At 40.5% G+C, this 23,214-nt stretch overlaps 1 protein-coding gene and 1 non-coding gene across 12 annotated transcripts in view; both read left to right on the forward strand.

The window, feature by feature from the left end:
• ZNF583 (zinc finger protein 583) overlaps window positions 1-23,214 on the forward strand; it is a 31,719-nt gene that overhangs the window by 2,917 nt on the left and 5,588 nt on the right. Inside the window, exons 1-5 of one of the 11 annotated variants that reach the window (XM_077130643.1) lie at window positions 11,951-12,402; window positions 15,152-15,236; window positions 15,880-15,990; window positions 18,877-19,003; window positions 19,297-19,383. In XM_077130643.1, the coding sequence (XP_076986758.1) occupies window positions 15,228-15,236; window positions 15,880-15,990; window positions 18,877-19,003; window positions 19,297-19,383 (334 nt within the window). In that variant the 5' untranslated portion in view covers window positions 11,951-12,402; window positions 15,152-15,227. Of the gene's footprint in view, window positions 1-11,950; window positions 12,403-13,664; window positions 13,759-15,151; window positions 15,237-15,879; window positions 15,991-18,876; window positions 19,004-19,296; window positions 19,396-23,214 lie in introns of those variants that run through there. The other 10 variants (XM_077130639.1, XM_077130644.1, XM_077130642.1 and 7 more) reach the window with 10 other exon arrangements.
• LOC143660483 (U1 spliceosomal RNA) lies at window positions 1,812-1,974 on the forward strand. The gene has a single exon (XR_013164080.1). It is a non-coding gene; the product is annotated as a U1 spliceosomal RNA (small nuclear RNA).

The following is a 23,214-nucleotide window of genomic DNA, read 5'->3' on the forward strand; positions in this document are numbered from 1 at the left end:
CAACCCGATACTTATAATCCAATTACAAAGCTTCTAACTGTTGCTGATATTTAGTTACATTTTCTGTCAAACCTCACTTTGTCTATACACAAGCATAAAAGTGCATTTTTCCATGTAAAAATACTGGCAAATTAATGGCTGGGTGATGATTTTTCGTTTTTGCTATTTTGTGTATTAGAAATATTCGCATTTCAAAAATACCATAAAAAACATGAAAGTGGTCCCCTCAACGATGTGAAAGTTAGGATATATCAAAATTGATGATTGGTTTTGATTCTCAACAGCACACCCTCGTGATTAAATTAATGTTTCATTTCATTAAACTGCACAGGACTGAGACTGCATTTCATGCTACTGACAGTTTTGGATTTGGTGGATTGTATTATGACAGAGTTTCCCTTTAAGTCTCACATTAATTTTATGTTCCTAAAGAATACATTATTTATTTAGCAATATAAAGGGAAATTGTTTCCATGACAATAAAGAGAACTTTACATCATTATTTTTAATGATGAATAGTGTTCCACTGTAATTTTTTTCATCAGTTCCCATGGAGGGACATCTAGGTTTTTTCCTAACATTTTGCCTTCATAAACATTTTGTTTACCCCAGTTTTATCATGAGGAAACATCATAAAGATCCCTTTTGAGGGGCATTCTACAAATAGCTAACCTCTGCTCCTCAAAAGCTACAAGGTCAATAAAACAAGGAAAGTCTGAGGAATTGTTTCAACTAAGAGGAGCCTAAGGAGACATGACTATTAAATGTAATGTAGTATCCTAGATGGGATCCTGGAACCAAAAGAGGATATTAGATGAAATCTAAAGAAAATCTGAATAAAGTATATAATTTAGTTAACAGTAATGTATCAATATTGGTTCATTAATTATAACAAATTACCAAACTAATGTAAGATGTTAATAATAGGAGAAATGGATATGAGGTGTATAAGTTTGTTAAAGCTGCTGGAATGCAATATAACAGAAATGGAATGGCTTTTAAAAGGGAATTTATTAAGTTGAAAGCTTACAGTTCTATGGCTGTGAAAATGTCCAAATTAAGGCACCAGCAAGAGTCTACCTTCACTCAAGAAATGCGGATGCTGTCTGGAACACCTCTGTCAGCTGGGAAGGGATGTGGCTGGCATTTATTGGGGTTCTTTGGCTTCTGGACAGTTGTTTCAGTTGGGAAGGCACATGGTGACGTCTGTTAGCTTTCTCCCCTGGCTTCTTATTTAATAAGGTATCCCCAGGGTGTTTTTCTTCCGCATTTCCAAAGATCTCTGGCTGTGTGAGCTCTGAAGCTCTTTCTAAAATGGTTCTCTCATAAAGGACTCCAGTAAACAATCCCACCTTGAATGAGTAGAGACACACATTCATGGAAATCACCTAATTAACAGGTCCCATCCATAATAGGGTGGGCCACATCTCCTTGGAAACAAGTAATGGAAAGATCCCACCCAGCAATACTGAATGAGGCTTAAAGAACATGGGTTTTCTGGAGTGCACAACAGTTTCAAAACAGCATATAAGGTATTTGAAAACTCTCTGTACTATCTTTGCAATTTTTCTGTAAATTTAAAACTTCTAAAATAGAAACTGATTTAGATAAAAGTCTTTCTATTACTTTTTAAAAGTGTGTGTGCATGTTTCCTATTTCTGTTTGCTGACTGGGCCTAGAAGCAATTTTGACCAATTAACAATGAGTATACCTAGGGCCAAGACCTTGGTTTCCGTACTCCAATAAGGAAAGCAAAGACCTTGTAGAAATGTCTGATTCCAGGACTGGGGTAGAGAAAATAAAAAATGAGTATATTACCTGGCAGGAGAGATACCATGATCACGAAGGTGGTTTTCCCAGGACGAGGCTTATCCATTGCACTCCGGGTGTGCTGACCCCTGCGATTTCCCCAAATGTGGGAAACTCGACTGCATAATTTCTGGTAGTAGGGGACTGCGTTCGCGCTTTCCCCTATTTAAAAAAAGAAAATGAGTATAGAATAACTTCTTGGAGCCAAAGTTGGGGAAATGCTCAAAAAGTAGGGAGGATTACTGCTTCTAACCATAATGGTGTAATGCTCTGAACTTTCTCTCCCACTCTAAATATAATGCTAAATGTATGAATAAAAAAATGTTTTCAAATATAAGAATATTGTAGTGCAGGACTATGATTGTGGAGAGAAGGGAAATAAATGAAGTCTTATAACTGCAGCGGCTTTCACTGTGAAGGCATATTCCATGTCACAGTGCAGGGGGAAGAAACCTTAGCAGAACATAAAGTTGAGACAAACAGTGGAGTTTGAGGAGGCCAAAGAGCCTGGAATTTGTGGGGTAGAGTGTGGAATACGAGGGAGCTACTCAGATAAAGTGATCCTGAAATATGCATAGGATCTCCTTGAGATTTTGACTCAGTGCTAATTGGTGTATGTGTGGGATGAGACTCCATAAATCCAGGAAAAGGAAACTACACTGGATATCAGCCAGCCAGAGTGGAGGGACTTTGTTCAACATATAGACTCCAGAAAGTCATACCCTACCAGTGGACTTCAACAATAAAGATTACTGACCTAACAAAGCTTAAAATCAAGCCTCAGAATAATACAGCACATTCACAGCTAACTGCCAAAGAAAATAAAATTCATCACTCTTTAAAGGAAGACAACAAAACCCAGACACTGAAGAATTTGGTAGCATTTACAACATCCCCAGCATTCAACAAAAACTACTAGGTATGCAGAGAAACAGGAAAATATGAGAAACCAGAAGAAAAAAAATTTGCCAGTAGAAAACACCAAGTGACAGAAGTGATGGGATCAGTAGAAAAGGACTAAAATCTCAATTAATTGAACCTCTTGAAATAAAATATGAACATAATGAAAAGGGGAGTAATGATATAAAAAAGAACAAATGAATTTCTAGAACTGAAAAATTTGCTGGGTGGGCTGAGTGACATATTAGACACTAAAAAGAATCTCTATCAATTTAAAGGAAATTCTAGAATGGGTAAAACTAGACTTTGACAGAAAAGAAAGTGACAGAAAGCAGATCAGTGGTTGCCTTAGTTCAGAGATGAGCTCTTTCTTTCTTTGAGACTTTAGTGTCTCAGAAATTGGTTATTTGAGCACATTGGGCAGAGATTTCACTGCCTGTGCCAGTTTGGGTTTGTGGTGGACTCCAGAAAGATGCAAAGCCAAGTCCTTTAATCCTCATTCTGTATTGCTGGCTGGGAGCTTTTTGATTGTTCCCATGGAGATTTGACCCACCCATATGTAGGTGGTAACTTTTGATTAGATGGTTTCCATGGCATTGTGATTCCTCCATTCCAGGTGGGTCTTGATTAGTTTACTGGAATCATTTAAACGAGGAAGCATTTTGGAGAGAGTCCTTATTTAGAGCCAGGAGAGCCACAAGAGTCCACACAGCTGAGACATTTGGAGATGAAGGAGTATGCTCCTGCTGCAGCTTCATGAAACAAAAATCCTGGATAAAAAGCTAGCAGATGTCGCCATATTTGCCATGTACCTTTCCAGTTGAGAGAGAAACTCTGAACTTCTTCAGCCTTTCTTGAGTGAAGTAACCTCTTGTTGGTGCCATAATTTGGACATTGTTATAGACTTGGTTTAATTGGGACATTTTCATAGCCTTAGAACTGTAAATTTGCAACTTAATAAATTCCACTTTTTAGTTTGTTCATATGGAACTTAACCCCACAAAGGATAGGCTAAGCCTACTTAAAATTGGGCCCAAGAGAATCTCTTTTGTTGCTCAGATGTGGCTCTCTCTCTCTCTCAGCCAGCACGACAAGCAAACTCATTGTCCTCGCCCTCTCTACATGGGATATGACTACCAGGGGTGTGAACCTTCCTGGCAACGTGGGACAGAAATCCTAGAATAAGCTGAGACTCAGCATCAAGGGATTGAGAAAACCTTCTCAACCAAAAGGGGGAAGAGCGAAATGAAACAAAATAAAGTGTCAATGGCTGAGAGATTCCAAACAGAGTCCAGAGGTTATTCTTACTCATTAAATAGGTATTACCTTGTTAGTCAAGATGTAATGGAGAGGCTGGAGAGAACTGCCTGAAAATATAGAGCTGTGTTCCAGTAGCCATGTTTCTTGAAGATGATTGTACAATGATATAGCTTTCACAATGTGACTGTGTGATTGTGAAAACCTTGTGTCTGATGCTCCTTTTATCTACCTTATCAACAGATGAATAAAACAAATGGAATAAAAATAAATAATAGGGGGAACAAATGCTAAAATAAATTTAGATTGAAATGCTAGTGATCAATGAAAGGGATCTGGTATGGTATGTATGAATTTTTTTCTGTTGTCTTTTTATTTCTTTTTCTGAATTGATGCAAGTGTTCTAAGAAATGATCATGATGATGAATATGCAACTATGTGATGATATTGTGAATTACTGATTATATATGTAGAATGCAATAATCATAAGTTAAGAATGTTTCCATTTGTTTGTTATATTTTAAAATAAATGTAAAAATTTTTAAAAGAATTGGGCCCAAGAGAATCTCTTTTGTTGCTGAGATGTGGCCTCTCTCTCAGCCAGCACAACAAGCAAACTTATTGTCCCCCGCCTACATGGGAAATGACTCCCAGGGGTGTGGACCTTTCTGGCAACATGGGACAGAAATCCTAGAATGAGCTGGGACTCAGCATCAAGGGATTAAGAAAACCTTCTTGACCAAAAGGGGGAAGAGAGAAATGAGACAAAATAAAGTATCAATGTCTGAGCGATTCCAAACAGAGTTGAGAGGTTATCCTGGAGGTTATTCATTTGCATTAAATAGATATCACCTTTTTAGTTAAGGTGTAATGGAGAGGCTGGAGGGAACTGCCTGAAAATATAGAGCTGTGTTCCAGTAGCCATGTTTCCTGAAGATGATTGTATAATATAGTTTTCACAATGTGACTGTGTGATTGTGAAAACTTTGTTTGATGCTCCTTTTATATATGGTATGGACATATGAGTAAAACATATGGATTAAAAATAAATAATGAGGGAACAAATATTAAAATAAGTTGAGTAGGTTGAAATGCTAGTGATCAATGAAAGGGAGGGTAAGGGGTATGGTATATATGAATTTTTTTTCTGTTTTATTTTTATTTCTTTTTTTGAATTGATGCAAATGTTCTAAGAAATTATGATGAATATACAACTATGTGATATTATGAGTTATTGATTATATATCAAGAATGGAGTGATCATATGGTAAGAATGTTTGTGTTTGTATGTGGTTATGTTTAATAAATAAATAAGTAAATTTCCCTTTTGAAAAGCCATTCCATTTCTGTTATATCACGTTCCAGCAGCTAGTAAACTAAAACATCACCTTTGCCTGGTATCTTCATGATTCAGCTTGAAAGGGCTTCCATGGGCCAATATTGGGACCATTTGAGCATAAAGATGAATAATAGTAGCAACAGACTATAACACATTGAATAAAATATTTAATATGTCCACAGTAAAGATAAATATGTAAGTGAATAAATGAATGAGAAGAGAAAGAACATACAGTAGAATTCCAACTAACATAGAATCAGTTAAAAGAATATTCTTCAACCATGTTAGTAGTAATTGATTCAGGCAGAAATCAGTTGTTTCTAAAACTATGTTCACCATTAACCTTTATGTGTCTTCATTTTTTAAAAATCTTTATGTCTGTCTCTCCACAGATAATTTATGACAGAAAGAGGGAAATGGTTACTTTAGAGTGGAGGACACCACCTTAATCAAATGATCAATTTTAATATAGCCATTAATGGGACAAATACATCGTATATCTCTGAATGTAATACTATGAGTAGATATAACATTTCTATGCTGTATCTTGCCAAAATGCATAACCTGAATATAACGAAGATATTTTAAGAAATTAAGGGATATTTCATAAAACTACAGACCTGTACTCTTAAAATGTCACTGCCATAAAGATAAAGATCTGTGCCACAGATCCTGGATTGGATCCTGAATCTGGAAAAAATGTTACAAAGGCCATTATTGGAATAAGTGACCAAAAAAGTGGAATATGAATTGTGTATTAAATACTACTATTCTATTGGGGTTAAGATTCTGGAAATTGCTAGTTGTCCTGTCATTATGATAGGAGATATACACTGAAGTATTTAGGAGGACAGAGTCACTGTCTGATAACTTGCTGTCAAATGGTTTGGCAGAAATCACAATGTTTTCATTTCTCCTGGGTATATACCTAAAAGTAGAATTCCTAGGTCATGTAGTCATCTTGAGATACTTGAGATGCTTGAGATAACACACCTTCTTCACTTTTTTAATTTATCTTTTCTTATTAAAAAGAATTTTTTTTATCGATGTGTTATATATTGACATACCATGTGTATTAGTTAGGGTTCTCTAGAGAAACAGAATCAGAAGGAAATATTCATAAATATAAAATTTATAAAAGTGTCTCATGTAACTGTGGGAACGTAGAGTCCAAAATCTGTAGGCTGTGAAGCTGATGACTCTGGTGGAGGGTCTGAACTCCACAGGAGAGGCTTGCCAGCTGAAGCAGGAAGAGAGCCTGTCTCTTCTGAATCCTCCTTAAAATGCTTCCAGTGATTAGATTAAGTATCACTCATTGCAGAAGATACTCCCCTTGGCTGATTACAAATGGAATCACTGTAGATGTAGCCGATTTGATCATGATTTAATTCTATGAAATGTCCTCATAGCAAAAGATAGGCCAGCACTTGCCCAACCAGACAAACAGGTACCACCACCTGGCCAAGTTGACACATGAATCTGACCATGACACCATGTAATCATCCAACGTGTACAATCAATGGTTCACAACATTTTATAGCTGTACCTTTATCATCATAATTGACTTTTTTTGTGTGTGTGAAAAATAACATATATACCAAAAAAACAATACATTTCAAAGCACATTGCCACAATTAGTTGTAGAATAGATTTCAGAGTTTGGTATGGGTTACAATTCCACAATTTTGGGTTTTTACTTCCAGCTCCTCTAGAAGTAAAAAACCTAAAGTTTTTTAGGTTTAAAAGTGAAAATCTAAAATTTTTCAGGACAGTGAAAGAAATTTCAATATAATGATTCAGCAATCATATTTATATGATTGTTAAACCCTGCCTTCTCATCACCTTTTATCTTTCTCCCACTCTTTAGGGCTATGCCCATTCTAGCTTTTTCATGTTGGAAGGGGCTGTCGATAAGATGGGATAGGGGGATAGAACTAGTTGATGTTCTGGAGAGGCTGGCCTCTCTGCATTTCAGGACTTAATCTCCTTCACAAAGAATATTTTCACTGGGTATAAAATTTGTGACTGGCACTTTTTTCAGCACTTTAATGATCTCCTTCCACTGTCTTCGTGGTTGCATGGTTTCTGATGATAAGTCTACTGTAATTTTTATCATTATTCATTTGTACTCAGTGTGTTTCTTGCCCGTCTGGCCACCTTCAAGATTTTGTCTATGGTTTTTAGCAGTTTGTGCATGAAACATTGTTTTACTTTCCTCCCTGCTAATACAAATATCATACAGCTGGGAAGGAATTTATTGGCTCATGGTTTTGAGACTAGAACACCAAAATCCAGGCATCAGCAAGTTGAAACTTTCTTCCTGAAGACTGTGGAGTTCTGGGGCAGGCTGCCCACCATTCTTGAGTCTTCGATCTCTCACACACACATAGCAATGCACATGATGGCATCTTCTCCTGTATTAGTTAGGATTCTCTAGAGAAACAGAATCAACAGGGAACACTTGCAAGTATAAAATTTATAAAAGTGTCTCATGTGACCATGGGAACACAGAGTCCAAAATCCACAAGGCAGGCTGTAAAGCCAATGATTCTGATGGAGGGTCTGGACAAACTCCACAGAAGGAGCTCACCAGCTGAAGCAGAAAGAGAGCCTGTCTCTTCTGAATCCTCCTTAAGAGGCTTCCAGTGATTAGATTGAGCATCACTCATTGCAGAAGACACTCCCCTTGGCTGATTACAAATGGAATCAGCTGTGGATGCAGCAGACGTGATTATGATTTAATTCTGTGAAATGTCCTCATCGCAACAGACAGGCCAGCACTTGCCTAAGCAGACAAACAGGTACCACCACTTGGCCAAGTTGACACATGACCTTGACCATGACATCTCCTTTCTCTTCTAGATTGTTGATTTTCAGCTTCTTTCTCCTCAAACAGAAATTATTCACCATTAAGCTACAATTCCCTCTTCTCACCCCATGCGCCAACCTCCTGCCCCTGGTAACATATAGACCAGTATCTGTCTCTATGAATTTTGGTTTTTTTAGATATTTCATATAAACAAGATGTGCTGGTTTGAAAAGATGTATGTCCCCTAGAAAAGCCATGTTTTAATCTAAATCCCATTTCATAAAGGCAGAATAATCCCTATTCAGTGCTGTATGTTTGAAACTGTAATCAGATCATCTCCTTGAAGGTATGATTTAATCAAGAGTGGTTGTTAAACTGGATTAGATGATTACATGTCTCCACCTATTTGGGTGGGTCTTGATAAGTTTCTGGAGTCCTATAAAGGAGGAAACATTTTGGAGAATGAGGAGAAGTAGAGAGAGTAGAGCAGAATGACATAGCCACGAGAAGCAGTGTCCACCAGCCAGTGACCCTTGGAGATAAATAAGGAAAATGTCTCCCGGGGAGCTTCATGAAACAGGAAGCCTGGAGAAGCTAGCAGATGATGCTGGGTTCGCCATGTGCCCTTCCAGATGAGAGAGGAACCCTGACCATGTGCCTTTCCAGATGAGAAACTGTGTTTGCCATGCGCCTTCTCACTTGAAAGAGAAACCCTGAACTTCATTGGCCTTCTTGAACCAAGGTATCTTTCGCTGGATACCTTTGATTGGACATTTCATTGACTTGTTTTAATTGGGACATTTTCTTGGCCTTAGAACTGTAAACTAGCAACTTATTAAATTCCCTTTTTTTAAAAGCCATTCCATTTCTGGTATATTGCATTCTGGCAGCTAGCAAACTAGAACTAAAGATCATACCATATTTATCTTTTTGTCTCTGGCTTATTTTACACGAATGTCTTCAAGGTTCATGTTGCAGCCCGCATCAGAACGACCTTCTTTCCTTTTTACCAAGCCACTATGTTTTGGTGTGGTTTGGTTTATAGCAAAAGCTAACTGATACAGGAGGGATGACCAATATTGTGTGGATGCAAATTAGTTCGCAGGTGATGGGAAGGCAAAGAAAATACTGTGATTTCTGAAGCCATGTGCTGAAAATGACACACCACTATTTCTCATCTAGACTACTGAAGGGGTCCCCTAATTTACCCACCTGTTCTTGTTCCCTATCACTGTATTCTCCACAGAGCAGCCAGCATGACTTTAAAAATGTAAAGATCACGTTCCTTGACTGCTTAAAACCTGTTGTAGTCTCAGAATAAAATCCTAATTATTTTTCATGGCCTACAAGTCGTGACATGATTTGACTCTTACCTCCTTCTCCAACCCCATCTCTTACCGTTATATATTACACTTGATTTAAACAGGTATTCTTTTGTCCTTTGACTAGTCTAGGCCATATCTTGCCTCATGGCCATTCAGCTTGTTGCTCTCTCTGCCTGGATATTCTGAGAGAGCTCCTGGAATCATGTCTCTCTTACTTTTTATACCTGTAGCCTGTTTGCAGTCATTTTGGAATCAAGATAGGGAAGGCAGAGACCAAAGAAACTTGGTCCTTTGATGAACTTAATAAGTCATTAAATCAAACGAACCTTGAAACTTGCTTGGGATTTCATTATTACATGAAGATCCATTATTACATTAAATTCCTTCAAGTCTTGTTCCTCTACAGCATTCCATAATCATATGTATCCATTCTGCTTGTGGATCCTTGTGTTGTTTCTAACACACACCTATGCTAAGGCATATAAGCACTAATAAGTCTAATGCATACACCTAGAAGTATGAGCAGTAATTGCTGTCTCATAGGGTATCTTCAATTAAAAAAAAGTATTATGAAAATGATTATTTTTATTTAGAGAAGTTATGGGTTTTCAGATCATGCATAAAATTCTGGATTCCCATACTTTGCCCCACCATGAAACCTTGCATTAGTGTGGAACATTTGTTACAATCTATGGTAGCTCTTTTTTAATAATTGTATATATTTCAACATTAGTTACCTTTGTTACAATTGATGGAAGATTATTAAAATAGCACTATTAACTATTGCCCATAATTTACATTAGATGTATTTTTCCTGTATACCACCCTATTATTAACACCTTGTATTAGTGTTGTACATTTGTTATTCACAATTCACGAAAGGTACATTCTTAAACCTGTATTATTAACTACAGTCCATTGTCTATATTAGGGTTCACTGTGTTATACAGACTTTTTTTAGACAGATTTATTAAAATATATTCACATACAATTCATTCAAAAGACCTATGTTTTATCTTTAAATTTTTATTCTAGTGACATATAAGACCTAAAATTTCCCCCTCTTAACCATTTACCTATATAATTCAGTGTTGTTATTTACGCTCACAATATCATGCTACCAACACCAACACCTGTTTCCAACACCACCACCCATTTCCACCTAAATAGAAATACTGTACAAATTAAGCATCAACTCCCCATTTTCCAAATCCAGTCTATCCTCTGGTAACCTACAATCTGGATTCTAATTCTGTGAATTTTCTTATTACATTTAGTTCATATAAGTGCAATCACCAATATTTGTCATTTTGGCTTATTTCACTCAGCATGATGCCCTTAAGGTTCATTTACATTGTCGCATGTATCAGGACTTCATTCCTTTCAAAATTATTTTTAATACAGTTCCAGTTTATAATCTTAGCAGTGGATGAGAGTTCCAGTTGCTCTACATTTTGGTATTTTGCTCTACATTCTTGGTATTTTCAGACTTAGAGATTTCTAGTAATCTGGTGGGATGCGATGACATCTACCAATTTCTCTGATTATTAAGGTTCCTATTTGTTACCCATTTGGATTTCTTAATTTGTAAAGTGCCTGTTAAGTCTTTTTGCCCATTTTCTTATTAGCTTGACTTTTTTCTAATACTCAGAGTCCGTTCCTGTTACTAACCCTTTGTGGTTGATGTTACCATTATCTTCTCCCATGCTGTAGCTTGTCTCTTCGATCTATTTAGAGTTCCTTTTGTTAAAAATTCTTGAATTTAATGTGGTCAAATTTACTTATTTTTTCTTTTGCTGCTTTCCATGGCACCTAAACTAAAATTCAAAGTTGAACATACCCCCTGCCATCCCTCCTAATTTCATCGGCTAACAAAGTCTCCTTCCCTTATTCTGCTCAATGCAACAAGTCCCTTTGCTGTTCCGGGAGCATCTGAAACGGGCTCCCCACCCTGCCCCTTTACACTCCTGGGCCCTTCTATCTGGACTGCTTTTCCCAGCATCTTTCCTGATTCCCTCCTCAGTTCATTCAGGTCTTTGCAGAAGTTCCACCTCCATAGAGACACCTTCCCTGATCTATCCATAAAGCAGCACAACTCACTGTTCTCCATCTTCATGCCCTGCTTTGTTATTAACGCAGACAACTTTCCATTACATATTCGTATCGAATTCTTCCCGCACTAGAACGTCAGCTCCACCGGGCGGGCATTTTTGTTTGCCTGTTCACCGCTGCATCCCAGCGCCTTCAACAGCGTCTATAACGAAAGGCAGGGTAGAGAAGGAAAAGAAACAGATCGGGAAAGGAAACAAAACAAGGTCACATTCATCCACACCGGGCCCGGCCAGGCTGAAGTTTCTCCCAGGAAGTCCACGTCCCCGGGGTCCGCGCGCACAGGCCGTGGGCTTCCTTCGCACCGGAGAGTCGGCCTGCCCTCGGGTCGCCGCGGCGCGGGCCCGGTTACTGCGCGTGCGCAAATCGCCCCCGCGCTTCCACCCCGCCCACGCCCGGCGCGTGCCTCGCCTCCCGCCGCCTTTGGCACCTGGGCAGGCTGCGCCTGCGCACGCCAAGGCGCCCGCCTAGGCCTCGGTCGGCGCTCGCCGATCTGCGTCCTGAGAGGGGTTGGCCCCTGTGTTCGCTTTCGAAAAGCCGGGGGTGAACTAGATGTGGGCAGCAGAGACGACGCGGATGAGACGACGGGCCCCCGGGCCCGGAGCCAACCTCCCGGGCCCGACGGCCTGGGCAGGTAGTCCCATGATGCTCTGCGCTGCGGCCTGCCTGGCTCTTGACTCCATTTCCCAGCGGCCACTGCGGCCCGGCCCGCGGGCGGGTCGGAGCGCCGCGGCCTCTTTGTGATCCCTGCGCGTCCGGCCCGAGATCGAGTCCCGGTCCGGGCCGGCGGGGCCGCTTGGCTCCCGGCGTCAGCGGGGCTCCCGCGGCCGGCGCCGAATCCGAGAGAAGCTGCGGTGAGGAGTCGGGAGCAGGCGGGCGGGCGGCTTGTCAGGCCTGTTGGGCTGGCGGGTGCCGGGGCTGCCGAGCCGATGTGTGTGCGTTGTGTGTATGTGTGTGTGTGTGTGTGTGTGTGTGTGTGTGTATGTGTGTGTGGCCGGTGACAGCGTGAGCGCTTGTGTGCCGGGGCGGGGTGGTGCGTGGGCCGTGTGTGCCGGGACGGGGTGGTGCGTGGGCCGTGTGTGCCGGGACGGGGGGTGCGTGGGCCGTGTGTGCCGGGGCGGGGGGTGCGTGGGCCGTGTGTCCCGGGACGGGGTGGTGCGTGGGCCGTGTGTGCCGGGACGGGGGGTGCGTGGGCCGTGTGTGCCGGGACGGGGGGGGTGCGTGGGCCGTGTGTGCCGGGACGGGGGGTGCGTGGGCCGTGTGTGCCGGGACGGGGGGGTGCGTGGGCCGTGTGTGCCGGGGCGGGGGGTGCGTGGGCCGTGTGTGCCGGGGCGGGGGGTGCGTGGGCCGTGTGTGCCGGGGCGGGGGGTGCGTGGGCCGTGTGTGCCGGGACGGGCGGTGCGTGGGCCGTGTGTGCCGGGGCGGGGGGTGCGTGGGCCGTGTGTGCCGGGGCGGGGGGTGCGTGGGCCGTGTGTGCCGGGACGGGGTGGTGCGTGGACCGTGTGTGACGGGATGGTGTGCGTGGACCGTGTGTGACGGGATGGTGTGCGTGGACCGTGTGTGACGGGGCGGGGTGGTATGTGGACCGTGTGTGACGAGACGGTGTGCGTGGACCGTGTGTGACGGGGTGGTGCGTGGACCGTGACGGGGCGGGGTGTGCGTGGGCAGTGTGTGCCGGGGCGGGGGGTGCGTGGGCCGTGTGTGCCGGGGCGGGGGGTGCGTGGGCCGTGTGTGCCGGGGCGGGGGGTGCGTGGACCGTGTGTGCCGGGGCGGGGTGGTGCGTGGACCGTGTGTGCCGGGGCGGGGTGGTGCGTGGACCGTGTGTGACGGGGCGGAGTGGTGCGTGGACCGTGTGTGACGGGACGGTGTGCGTGGACCGTGTGTGACGGGGTGGTGGTGTGTGGACCGTGTGTGGTGGGGCAGTGTGCGTGGACCACATGTGACGGGGCGGGGTGGTGCTTGGGCCGTGTGTGACAGGGCGGGGTTGTGCATGGACCGTGTGTGACGGGGTGGTGCGTGGGCCGTGTGTGCTGGGGCGGGGTGGTGCGTGGGACCATGTGAAGCTGTGGTTGTGACTGTGTGAGACTCTGTGAGATTGTGTGACCTTAGGGCCTTGTGTCACGATGTGACAGATATGTGTGTATGTAGTGGGTTGTTACAATGCAAAGACAAGTCTGCTGCCACTGAAGGAGCTGCCGGCCAGTGGGATGGTGTGATTTATGTATCTGGTTTGAATGAGGGGTGGGGGGCTCCCTGTGGATGCCTGAGAGGTCTGTGCTCTAGCTTTTCGGAGACCGTTTGCAAGGAGAGAGCTGGAGAGTGGAAGAGAGTGAAAGAGTAGGGGAGATAGCTGGAGAGGGAGAGACTGCAAGGGGAGCCCCAGCCTTAGGTCTGGAAAGCAGAGGAGTCCTCTGCTGGGCCTCAGGCATCTCTGGCACAGAAGGATGGTCTTTCCATTTCTGTCCTAGTCTTTGGGATATATGAGGGATTGAAGGGGAAGATGCCAGGGGAGATCTGTGTATCAGGGGCTTTGCTTACTTTATACAGCTAATGATGGGCGTGCTGAAATTTGATTCCAGGCTGATCAGACTTTTCACCACATAGTGCCACCATCTTTGGAAAATATATTTATGAAAATAAGTGATCAATGTTTATTGAGCCCAAAGGGTTTGCCATGTGTGTGCTAAATGCTTTATGTGAATCTCATGACAGTTTGCTAGAGAGTAGGTACCATTTCACTGTTGGGAAAACTGAGGTTTGGAGTAGTTACATAACTCATCAAGGTGCAGAGCTAGTGAATGGTGGATCCAGTGTTTGAGTGAAGGCATTCTGATCTCTGAATCCAGTGGTTCTTGCCATTAAGTTGCCCTTTTTCTGAGATAATCACTTTATTCTCCAAGGCAGTAGGGTCTAGTGGAAAAGAACTCATGATTAAAGGGTTCAGATGATTGTGCATACATTATGTTACCAGCCCCCCACACACACACCAGGAACTTGATCAGAAAAATCAAGAGATGTACCTTCACATGCAATTTGTTATAAGTCAGAACCTGAAGCAGGTTGGCCTGACTCTTATTTAGTGCAGTGTCATCCAAACCACATGGCCCATCTAACAGTTCTGCTGTAAAGATGCTTTCTTAGAGGCATTCGCTTTGTAGATTTATCACTCATCCTTGTGGAAAGATTATTTCCCTTCAATGTCATCATCCACTGGAAAGATTGAGAAGTCAGACCTGGATTTTAAGTTGGCTCAGTTACTTGCTATCATGAAACCTTAGATAATTTCACTTATAGTCTTTTATATGTGAGAGGGGTGAAATAATCCCTATTTGTTATTGTCGTTAGGAAGAATACGTTCTTTTGTTTACAATTACAAATGAGAAGGTGATTTATACACAGAAGATTTATATTGTATTTTCGAGACCTGAAGCACAAGGGAGGGAAAATAGTAAATATAGGTACGAATGACTAGTTTAGTGACATATCTACTTCTGCAGTGGAGTGGGGGAAGAGGAAAGAGAAGGAAGGGAGGGTTTCTTTGCTGGAGATGCTGGGGGCTGCAGGTCACACCTGGCATTTTATGGTTTCTTTCTCCTTCTCCAGCTCTACCTTTCTCCAAGAGAGGAACCCAAAGGAAGAGGACAGGAGAGCTGTTATAAATACTTAAATTCTTAAAGCCATGTCTGAGGTAAGGTGGCATTACTTCTCTCTTCACGGAAATGCCATCTTGTTTGTCAAGCTATATGAACATTTTAATTTTTTTCTAAGATTCCCCAGCCTCTCAAAGTCCCATTCATCCATTGACCTGGTCCTTCTGTTCTTCATTCCGATAAAAGGAAGGTCCCCAAAAGCCGAGTGAGCTTCCTTCCTGTCCTCCCACCAGCGTTTTCATCTTCATTTAATAAATGGTTCAGCACCTCTTGTAGTTTCGGTGTTCTGATAGGAGTGCTCAAAAAACAGAAGTATGAAAGCCTTCATTGTGGGGAGTTGATTCATTGAGGTTGAAGTATGTGCTCAGATGCACCCATTAGCTTTGAGCTTTCCCATAGGCCTGAGTCTGAGTGGAAGACAAATTAGGAGAGGCTTGTGGGTGGTCTTAGTCTATGTACATGGCAAGGTCTCTTGTTCAAGCTGATTTTGAGGAGTGCAATGTGCTGGGTCTTGAATATTGTTGGGTCAGTCATGGAGGGATTTTGTCAGGGACCGTGGACTTAAAAAAGTAATTCTCCATGAGACAGTAAGATCCCATTTTTAGGGTCATCTGAGTTAATAATGGGCCATGCTGTGATATTCTGGATCATCCTGATTTTCTTTTTTTTTTTTTTACATAGGCAGGCACCGGGAAACGAACCCGGGTCCTTGGGTATGGCAGGCAAGCACTCTTACCTGCTGAGCCACCGTGGCCTGCCCCTGATTTTCTTTTGATGAAGAACAAAGGAAAGGTACATTTAAGGTTGATGAATTAATATGAAAGAAGAGCAGGAAAACTTTTATTGAAGAAGAGTAATAAGTAGGAGCTTGATTCTGTATTAACAAAGGCTAAATAGAAACTATAATATGAAAATAGTATACTGTGAGGAATGAGGGCTAGAAGAAACAAATGAAAAGGTCAGTACATAAAGTCCAGAAACAAATGCAAGCATAAATAAAAACTGAAAACATTCATTTACTGAACACATATTTATTGTACTTATTGTGAACCAAGTGCTGACAATACTGTTGTGAATAAAAGTAGATACCGTCTATCTTCGTGACATTTAGTCTATTAGTTTGTTTAATATATGATAACAATGTTATTTTAGGTTGGTGGGGAAGGGATGGATTATTCATTTAGAAGTAAAAACTTACTCCTCACACTATGAATTAAATTCATTCTGGTTATATTAAATATATTTTTAAAAATCCTTATAAACTGCTAGATGAAAATATTAACAAATGATTGTAAAGAAGATAAGCCAGGTAGAGAAATAACCTAGACTAGCACTGTCAGATAGAACTTCCTGTGATGATGGAAATGTTCTGTATCTGCTATGTCCAATATTGTAGCCACTAGCCACATGGCTATGGAGCACTTGAATTTGTTAATCCTATTGTTAATTATTTTACATTTAATTTTAAATAGCCACATGTGACTAGTAGCTAGTCAATCAGACGGCACAAAGTAGCCTCATAAAATGATAGACTCAGGAAGAAATTTATAGGTTGTTTTGTCCAAGTCACTTATTTTACAGATAAGGAAAAAGAGGCCAAGGGAGTAAGTTGCATATCCATGTCACTAGTTAATGAGGGAGTCAAATGTAGGAAACTGTTACATACATTGAGGGTCAAAAACATAGATATTGTGAGTGATGATTTGAAGAGGATGTTGTACAATAATGAAGGACACTAAAAAGACTGTGACATATCACATGTGAGGGGAATGGTCCCCTGCCCAGAAACTTTGAAGGCTTCCCATCTTACTTGGAATGAAATCCAGAGTCCTTTACTCTAATCACACAGGTCAACTTGCTGTTCCTCAAATCTACCAAGTTACCGGTCTAAACTTTTGCATTTGTTCCTCACTCTTCTTGAATTCCCTCCCCCTAGATCCTTAGTTCAAAATATAGTAACAGTATTTGAGAGCTGTTAGTTCAACATATAATAGTATTTTAGAGCTGTACTATAATATTTTAAAAACCCTGCTTGTTAGGCACAATTGTGTACGTTCTTCTAGGGAGAGCTATGTGTGTTTTTTGATATACTTCAGATTTGGAAATGTTTACTATTTAAGTTAAGATAGTTCTTAAAATTATTATTATCACCTAGGCAGTGTGGTAAGTTACTGTCTTTGAAATTTAGTCATGTTATCAAGGCCTATCGTCTTTTGTTGCCCTTACATGCTGAGCCTCAGGACAATTTTTATTTCCAAAGTAAAATAACTTTTTTTTCTGCTGAGTGTTAGTTACATGGATTCATAATTTTAAAAATATCCCCTCCTTCTCAGACATTAGAAATCAAAAGCTTTGATCAATTGTATTTTGTGTATTCCATCTTTTTGCTTGTTTTGGTGCAGATAATTTTTGAAGAATCAGGCCTGCCATTTATTAAAGCCATAGACCTTTAATTCATTTAAAACTATCCACAGGGAAGAAGTTTGTATAAAATAAATGTTCAATTATAACATACTAAAGACTTAGGTTGCAGGCGGTGCGACAGTGGCTTAGTGACAGAATCCTCGCTTGCCATGCTGGAGATCTGGCTTTGATTCCCGGTGCCTGCCCATGTTAAAAAAAAAAAGATCTGGGCGGGCCGCGGTGGCTCAGCGGGCAAAGTGCTTGCCTGCTATGCCGGAGGACCTCGGTTCGATTCCCGGCCCCAGCCCATGTAACAAAAACGGAGAAACAGAATACAATAAAACAAGAAAATGTTTAAAAATGTTTCCCTTTCTTCCTTCCTTCCTTCCTTCTATCCTTCCTTCCTTCTCTCTGTCTTTCCTTTAAAAAAAAAAAAAGATCTTAGGTTACAAATGTAAGATGCGTAATAATAGAGAATATAAAAAATATGTCATATTTGTAATAAAAAATGTAGCATATACAACATCATTAATGCGATGAAATGCATCACTTTGACAGCTGGTTAGTAAATGTTGTCTCTACCAGCAAGCACAATTTTGGTGGCACACCTTCACACATCAGGTGATCACCTTCCTGATAGTTCTGTTTTGGCACACATTTGTTTGAGGCATAGTTCTGCAAAATCACTATAAAATTTTTTTCATTACAAATATATTTAATTTTAGAATGTCTGTATTACAGTTACCAAATGTATTTATATGTATACCCTGTTGGTATCTCTGGGAGATTGAGTTTTTATTGCACACAATTTGGAAATTGCTGATTTAGAACACATATTATAAGGTTCAGTTCATGGCCTGCTTCCTTTAAGCCTTCACTGCACCAACCATACCTGATTTCCCCATATTGAGAAATGCTCTGACATTTAATATGAATAATATTATTTTATGCTTGATTGTTTAGAGTATTCTGTTATTCCCCCTTTGTGTGTATGTGTGTTATAAGTCTTTTCTCCTCTAAAGGATTGTAAATATTCCATGATCATAAAGTAGAGACTGAGTCTGAAATTGTACACTTTTTATGATGAATATCAAAACTAAGCACAGAGAAGTTGTTTAGCAATTATTTAACATGGGTTATTCAGCACTAAGATACTGCCAAAATTTTTACTTTGTGCAGTATTTCTCTCCAAAAGTATAGATAATTTAATGCTTCATCCTAGTTCCATATGAGGGTATGCACACTGGTTGAGCAAGAATGTGTTGTTCATTTCAGGATTTAGTGACATTTGTGGATGTGGCTGTAGATTTCTCTCAGGAGGAGTGGGAATGGCTGAACTCTGCTCAGAGGAATTTGTACAGGAAGGTGATGTTGGAGAACTACAGGAGCCTGGTATCACTGGGTAAGGAGGCTCCCCATAACTCAGAAATCTGCACAAAGAACTGCTTCCAGTGTGAATGTTTGGGAGTCTCTGACTGCTTCATTAAGTTTCTTTTCCTTGTATCCCTGCCAAGATAGTCTGAGTTTTGTAAACTTGGTAGTTTCAGTAGACCGTTCCTGCAATTTCATCTTCCCCAGTCTTCACATATCCTTCACCTCTTCCTCAACTCCCTCATATAATGTCTCACCTTACTGAAGACCAAGGAACGTGATCTTTTTTCTGGGCCTGGCTAATACTCTTTTATTCTTTGTAAGCAGGAGTTTCTGTTTCTAAGCCAGATGTGATTTCATTACTGGAGCAAGGAAAAGAACCCTGGTTGGTGAAGAAGGAAAGGACAAGAGGTGCGTGCTCTGGTGAGTGAGAGATAACCAGGGAAGTACAAACCATTGCAAGGGAAGCTCAGCTATTTTCAGAAGGTCCAGCTCATCATTGAGATTTCCTTGGGTAGCTTTTCAAAGGCAGAGACACTGAGGTGGCTTTAGCATGAGCTCCCCAACATAACTCTCCTTGTGTATCTTCTCTCACACACTACTGTCTTCTCTGACAACACATTTTCCTGTTCTCTAGATATAAATCCTTCACAGCTTCTCCTTTGATCTTGCCGTTTAGGTTTACATGAGTTACTCCATTCTGTTTTTAAAAATTCAGATACTGTAATGACCCCCTCCTCTTTCTGGTCACTCATCCATTTTAGATTGAAGGATGTATTCATTTATTCACTTTTTCTTTTATCAAGATCATTAAGTTTCTGCTTTGAGCAGAGTACTCTACTAATTTCTTGGGATTGTTCAGGGGTTTATAAATCACCAAAAAGAGAAAAAGAAAGCATTTATAGCATTTCCAGTTTTATTTTCAAGTTTGGAAAACTGAAAGGTGATAGCATTCAGTAGAAACAAGTCAGAAGAAAGAATAGATTGGCAGGGAAAAAAGTGATGAATTTTTAAAATTATTTTTATGAGATGAAATTTCTAGGTGAAAAAATGTAACATGCAATTGAATTGGGAGACAGAGGCTCAAAAAAAATGTCTGGCTGAGAGACAGTGTGAATGAATGAGATCATTGGTCTCAAAGAGTGAGAGATAAAGCCCCGTGCTAAGGCATTTGGAGGGAAGTGAATCTTTAGCAGTTTTCTCAGTATCCTCTGTGGTAAATGGTCTCTCTAGTTTGTCTTGGATCAAATTTCATAGAATTTTATTTTTCTAGATAATTACATGTTCCAGTTTGCAGGCTGCTGAAATGTGCTATACCAGAAGCAGAATGGCTTTTAAAAAGGGGAATTTATTAAGTTGCAAGTTTACAGTTCTAAGGCCATGAAAATGTCCAAATTTAAGCAAGACTGTAAAAATGTCTAATCTAAGGCACCCAGAGAAAGATACCATGGTTCAAGAAGGCCGATGATGTTCAGGGTTTCTACGCTGAAAAGGTACATGGCAAAATCTGCTAGCTTTCTCTTCATTGGCTTCCCCAGGGCTCTGTCCATTTTGTCAGTTCTGTTGGTTCTGGTTGCACTTGTGGCTCTAAACCTTTTTCCAAAATGGTTCCCTCTTAAAGGGCTCCAGTAAGTAACCCTACCTTGAATGGGTGGAGCCACATCTCCGTGGAAATCATCTGATCAAAAGTTAATCATCCACAATTGGGTGGGTCATATCTCCATGGAAACAATCAAAAGGATTCCACCCAGTGATATTGAATGAGGATTAAAGGACATAGTTTTTCTGGGGTACATAATAGCTTCGACTGGCAGTTACCCTTTCACTTACACTATTAAATTTATTTCCATGTATTTGAGTAATCTCCTATAATTATTTTTATTCTACGGTGGTTTCCAGTTTTTCATTTCTTAGTAAGTATAAACTTTTTTTGCTTAGTTTTCTGCTGGTTTGCCAATTTTATTTATCTTTAAAGACTGAGCTTATGGATTTATCTATCAGTGTCATCATTCTTCTCTTTTCCAATTTTCTGTTTTTCACTTTTTACTCATTCTTTCCATATAATTTCCTCAGATTTACTTTATTCTCCACCTTCTTGAAATGGATGCTTAATCATTTCTGATTCGGCAGTGAAATTATTGAGGCTATCAATTTTCCTCTGAACACAGCTTCAGCAGTCTCCCACAGATTCTGATATTTAATGTTTTTATTACTGCCTTTTTGCAGATAATGTACATTTTTATTTCTACTTCACTAAAGAGTTTTTTTCTGGTTTATTGTATTTTGATCAGATAATTTTATTGTATTTGATCAGATAGTGATTAGGACTAGTTATACTTTTTTTTTTTACAATTTGAGGATTTTGTATGGTCTAATGTTAGTTTTTGTAAATGTTCCATGGATTCTAACGGGTAGTGTCTATTTTGAGTGTAAAGAGCTTGTTATATATCATGAGTTTTACTTTTTTATTATGTTGCCAAACTCTGTCTTTACCTTATTTGCTTTCAACTATTGTTTTCTTAACTTTATTAAAGAATAATATACATATAATAAACTTTCTATCCAGATTATATCATGTGATGAGTTCTGAGTGTTCTGCATACCTAAGAAGCCATCACCACAAGTAAGGCCCAAAGCATTTCCATCACCCCAAAAGATTGTGCCTCTTTGTAGTCTATCCCTCTCTCCACCCTCAACTCTGAACCAATGCTACTTTGTCACTTTGGATTAGTTCGCATCTAAAGTAAATGGACTCATACAATATATATTGTTATGTCTGGCTTCTTTCACTCAGCTTGATTTTGAAAGTCACTGATATTGTTCCATACAGGAATAGTATGTTCCATTAATTGTTAAGTAGTAGTCCATTGTGTAGATATGCCACATTTTGTTTCACCTGATGGTGGACATTTAGGTTGTTTCCATATGAGGGCTGTTATGAATAAAGTTGCTGTGAAAGTCCTGTTATGTGTGGGACTTTGTATGGATATATGTTTTTATTTCAATTGGGTAAATATCATTCTGCTGTTTTCTGTTTGCCCTTTCTTTTATTTTTGTTCCTCTGTTTTATCTTTCCTGAATTCTTTTGAATTGTTTAAATATTTTTTAGAATTCCATTTTAATCTGTTGGCTTTAAAAAAAATCTTTTTTTAATCTGGCTTTTTATGTGTACCTTTTTTACATTATGTTTTCTGCGATTGCTGTAGGGCAGTGATGCTTAAAATGTGGTCTTGAGACCAGCAGTATCACGTTGGAGCTCATTATAAATGCAGATTCCCAGGCTCCATCGCAGATCTACTGAGTCAGAAATTCTGTGCATAGAGTGCAACAGTCTGAGTTTTAGCAAGTCCTCTAGGTGATTGTGATGCCCTCTAAAATTTGAAAATCATGGCTCTAGGGATTACAATGAATAAATAGATATATATTTATCCTTGTTCTAGTTTGCTAGCTACCAGAATGCGATATACCAGAAACGGAACAGCTTTTAAAAGGGGGAGTTTATTAAATTGCAAGTCCACAGTTCTAAAGCCTTGAAAGTGTCCCAACAAAAGCAGGGCTATAGAAATGTCCAATCTAAGGCATTCAGGAAAAGATACTTGGTTCAAGAAGGCTAATGATCAGGGGTTTCTCTCTCAACTGGAAAGACACATGGCACTCATGGCAGCATCTGCTAGCTTTATCTCCCGGCTTCTTGTTTCATGAAGCTCCCACAGGGGTATTTTCCTTCATCCCCAAAGGTCTCTGATTGTGAGGGCTCTGTAGCTCTTTCCAAAATGATTCCCTCTTAAAGGTCTCCAGTAAGCAACCCCACCTTGAATGGGTGGCGACACACCTCCATGGAAATCATCTAATCACATGTCACCACCCGCAATTGGGTAGGTCACATCTCCATGGGAACAATAAAAAAAAGTCCCAGCCAGCAATATTGAATAAAGATTAAAGGACATTACTTTTTTGGGGTTCATCACAGATTCAAACCAGCACAATCCTTAACTTTTCCATCTAATGAGATTAAGAAAAATGACTATACCTGAATTTTTACTTTCCTATCACAGTTTTTTCCAACTTAATTCTGGGTTTAACTACATTCAGCGTTACCTGCCAGTCATTTTATATTACTTCTCTACTGATGACTTTTCAAGATTCCATCTTCATGTTGACTTTCTAGGGATCATTCCTTAGTATGATGTGTAATTATTTAGAGGGGAGGGTGTAAGTTGGGAGAGCAGTGAGGCAGGGCAG

This window comes from Tamandua tetradactyla, chromosome 16 (assembly GCF_023851605.1).
Source record: "Tamandua tetradactyla isolate mTamTet1 chromosome 16, mTamTet1.pri, whole genome shotgun sequence".
Lineage (NCBI taxonomy): Eukaryota > Metazoa > Chordata > Mammalia > Pilosa > Myrmecophagidae > Tamandua > Tamandua tetradactyla.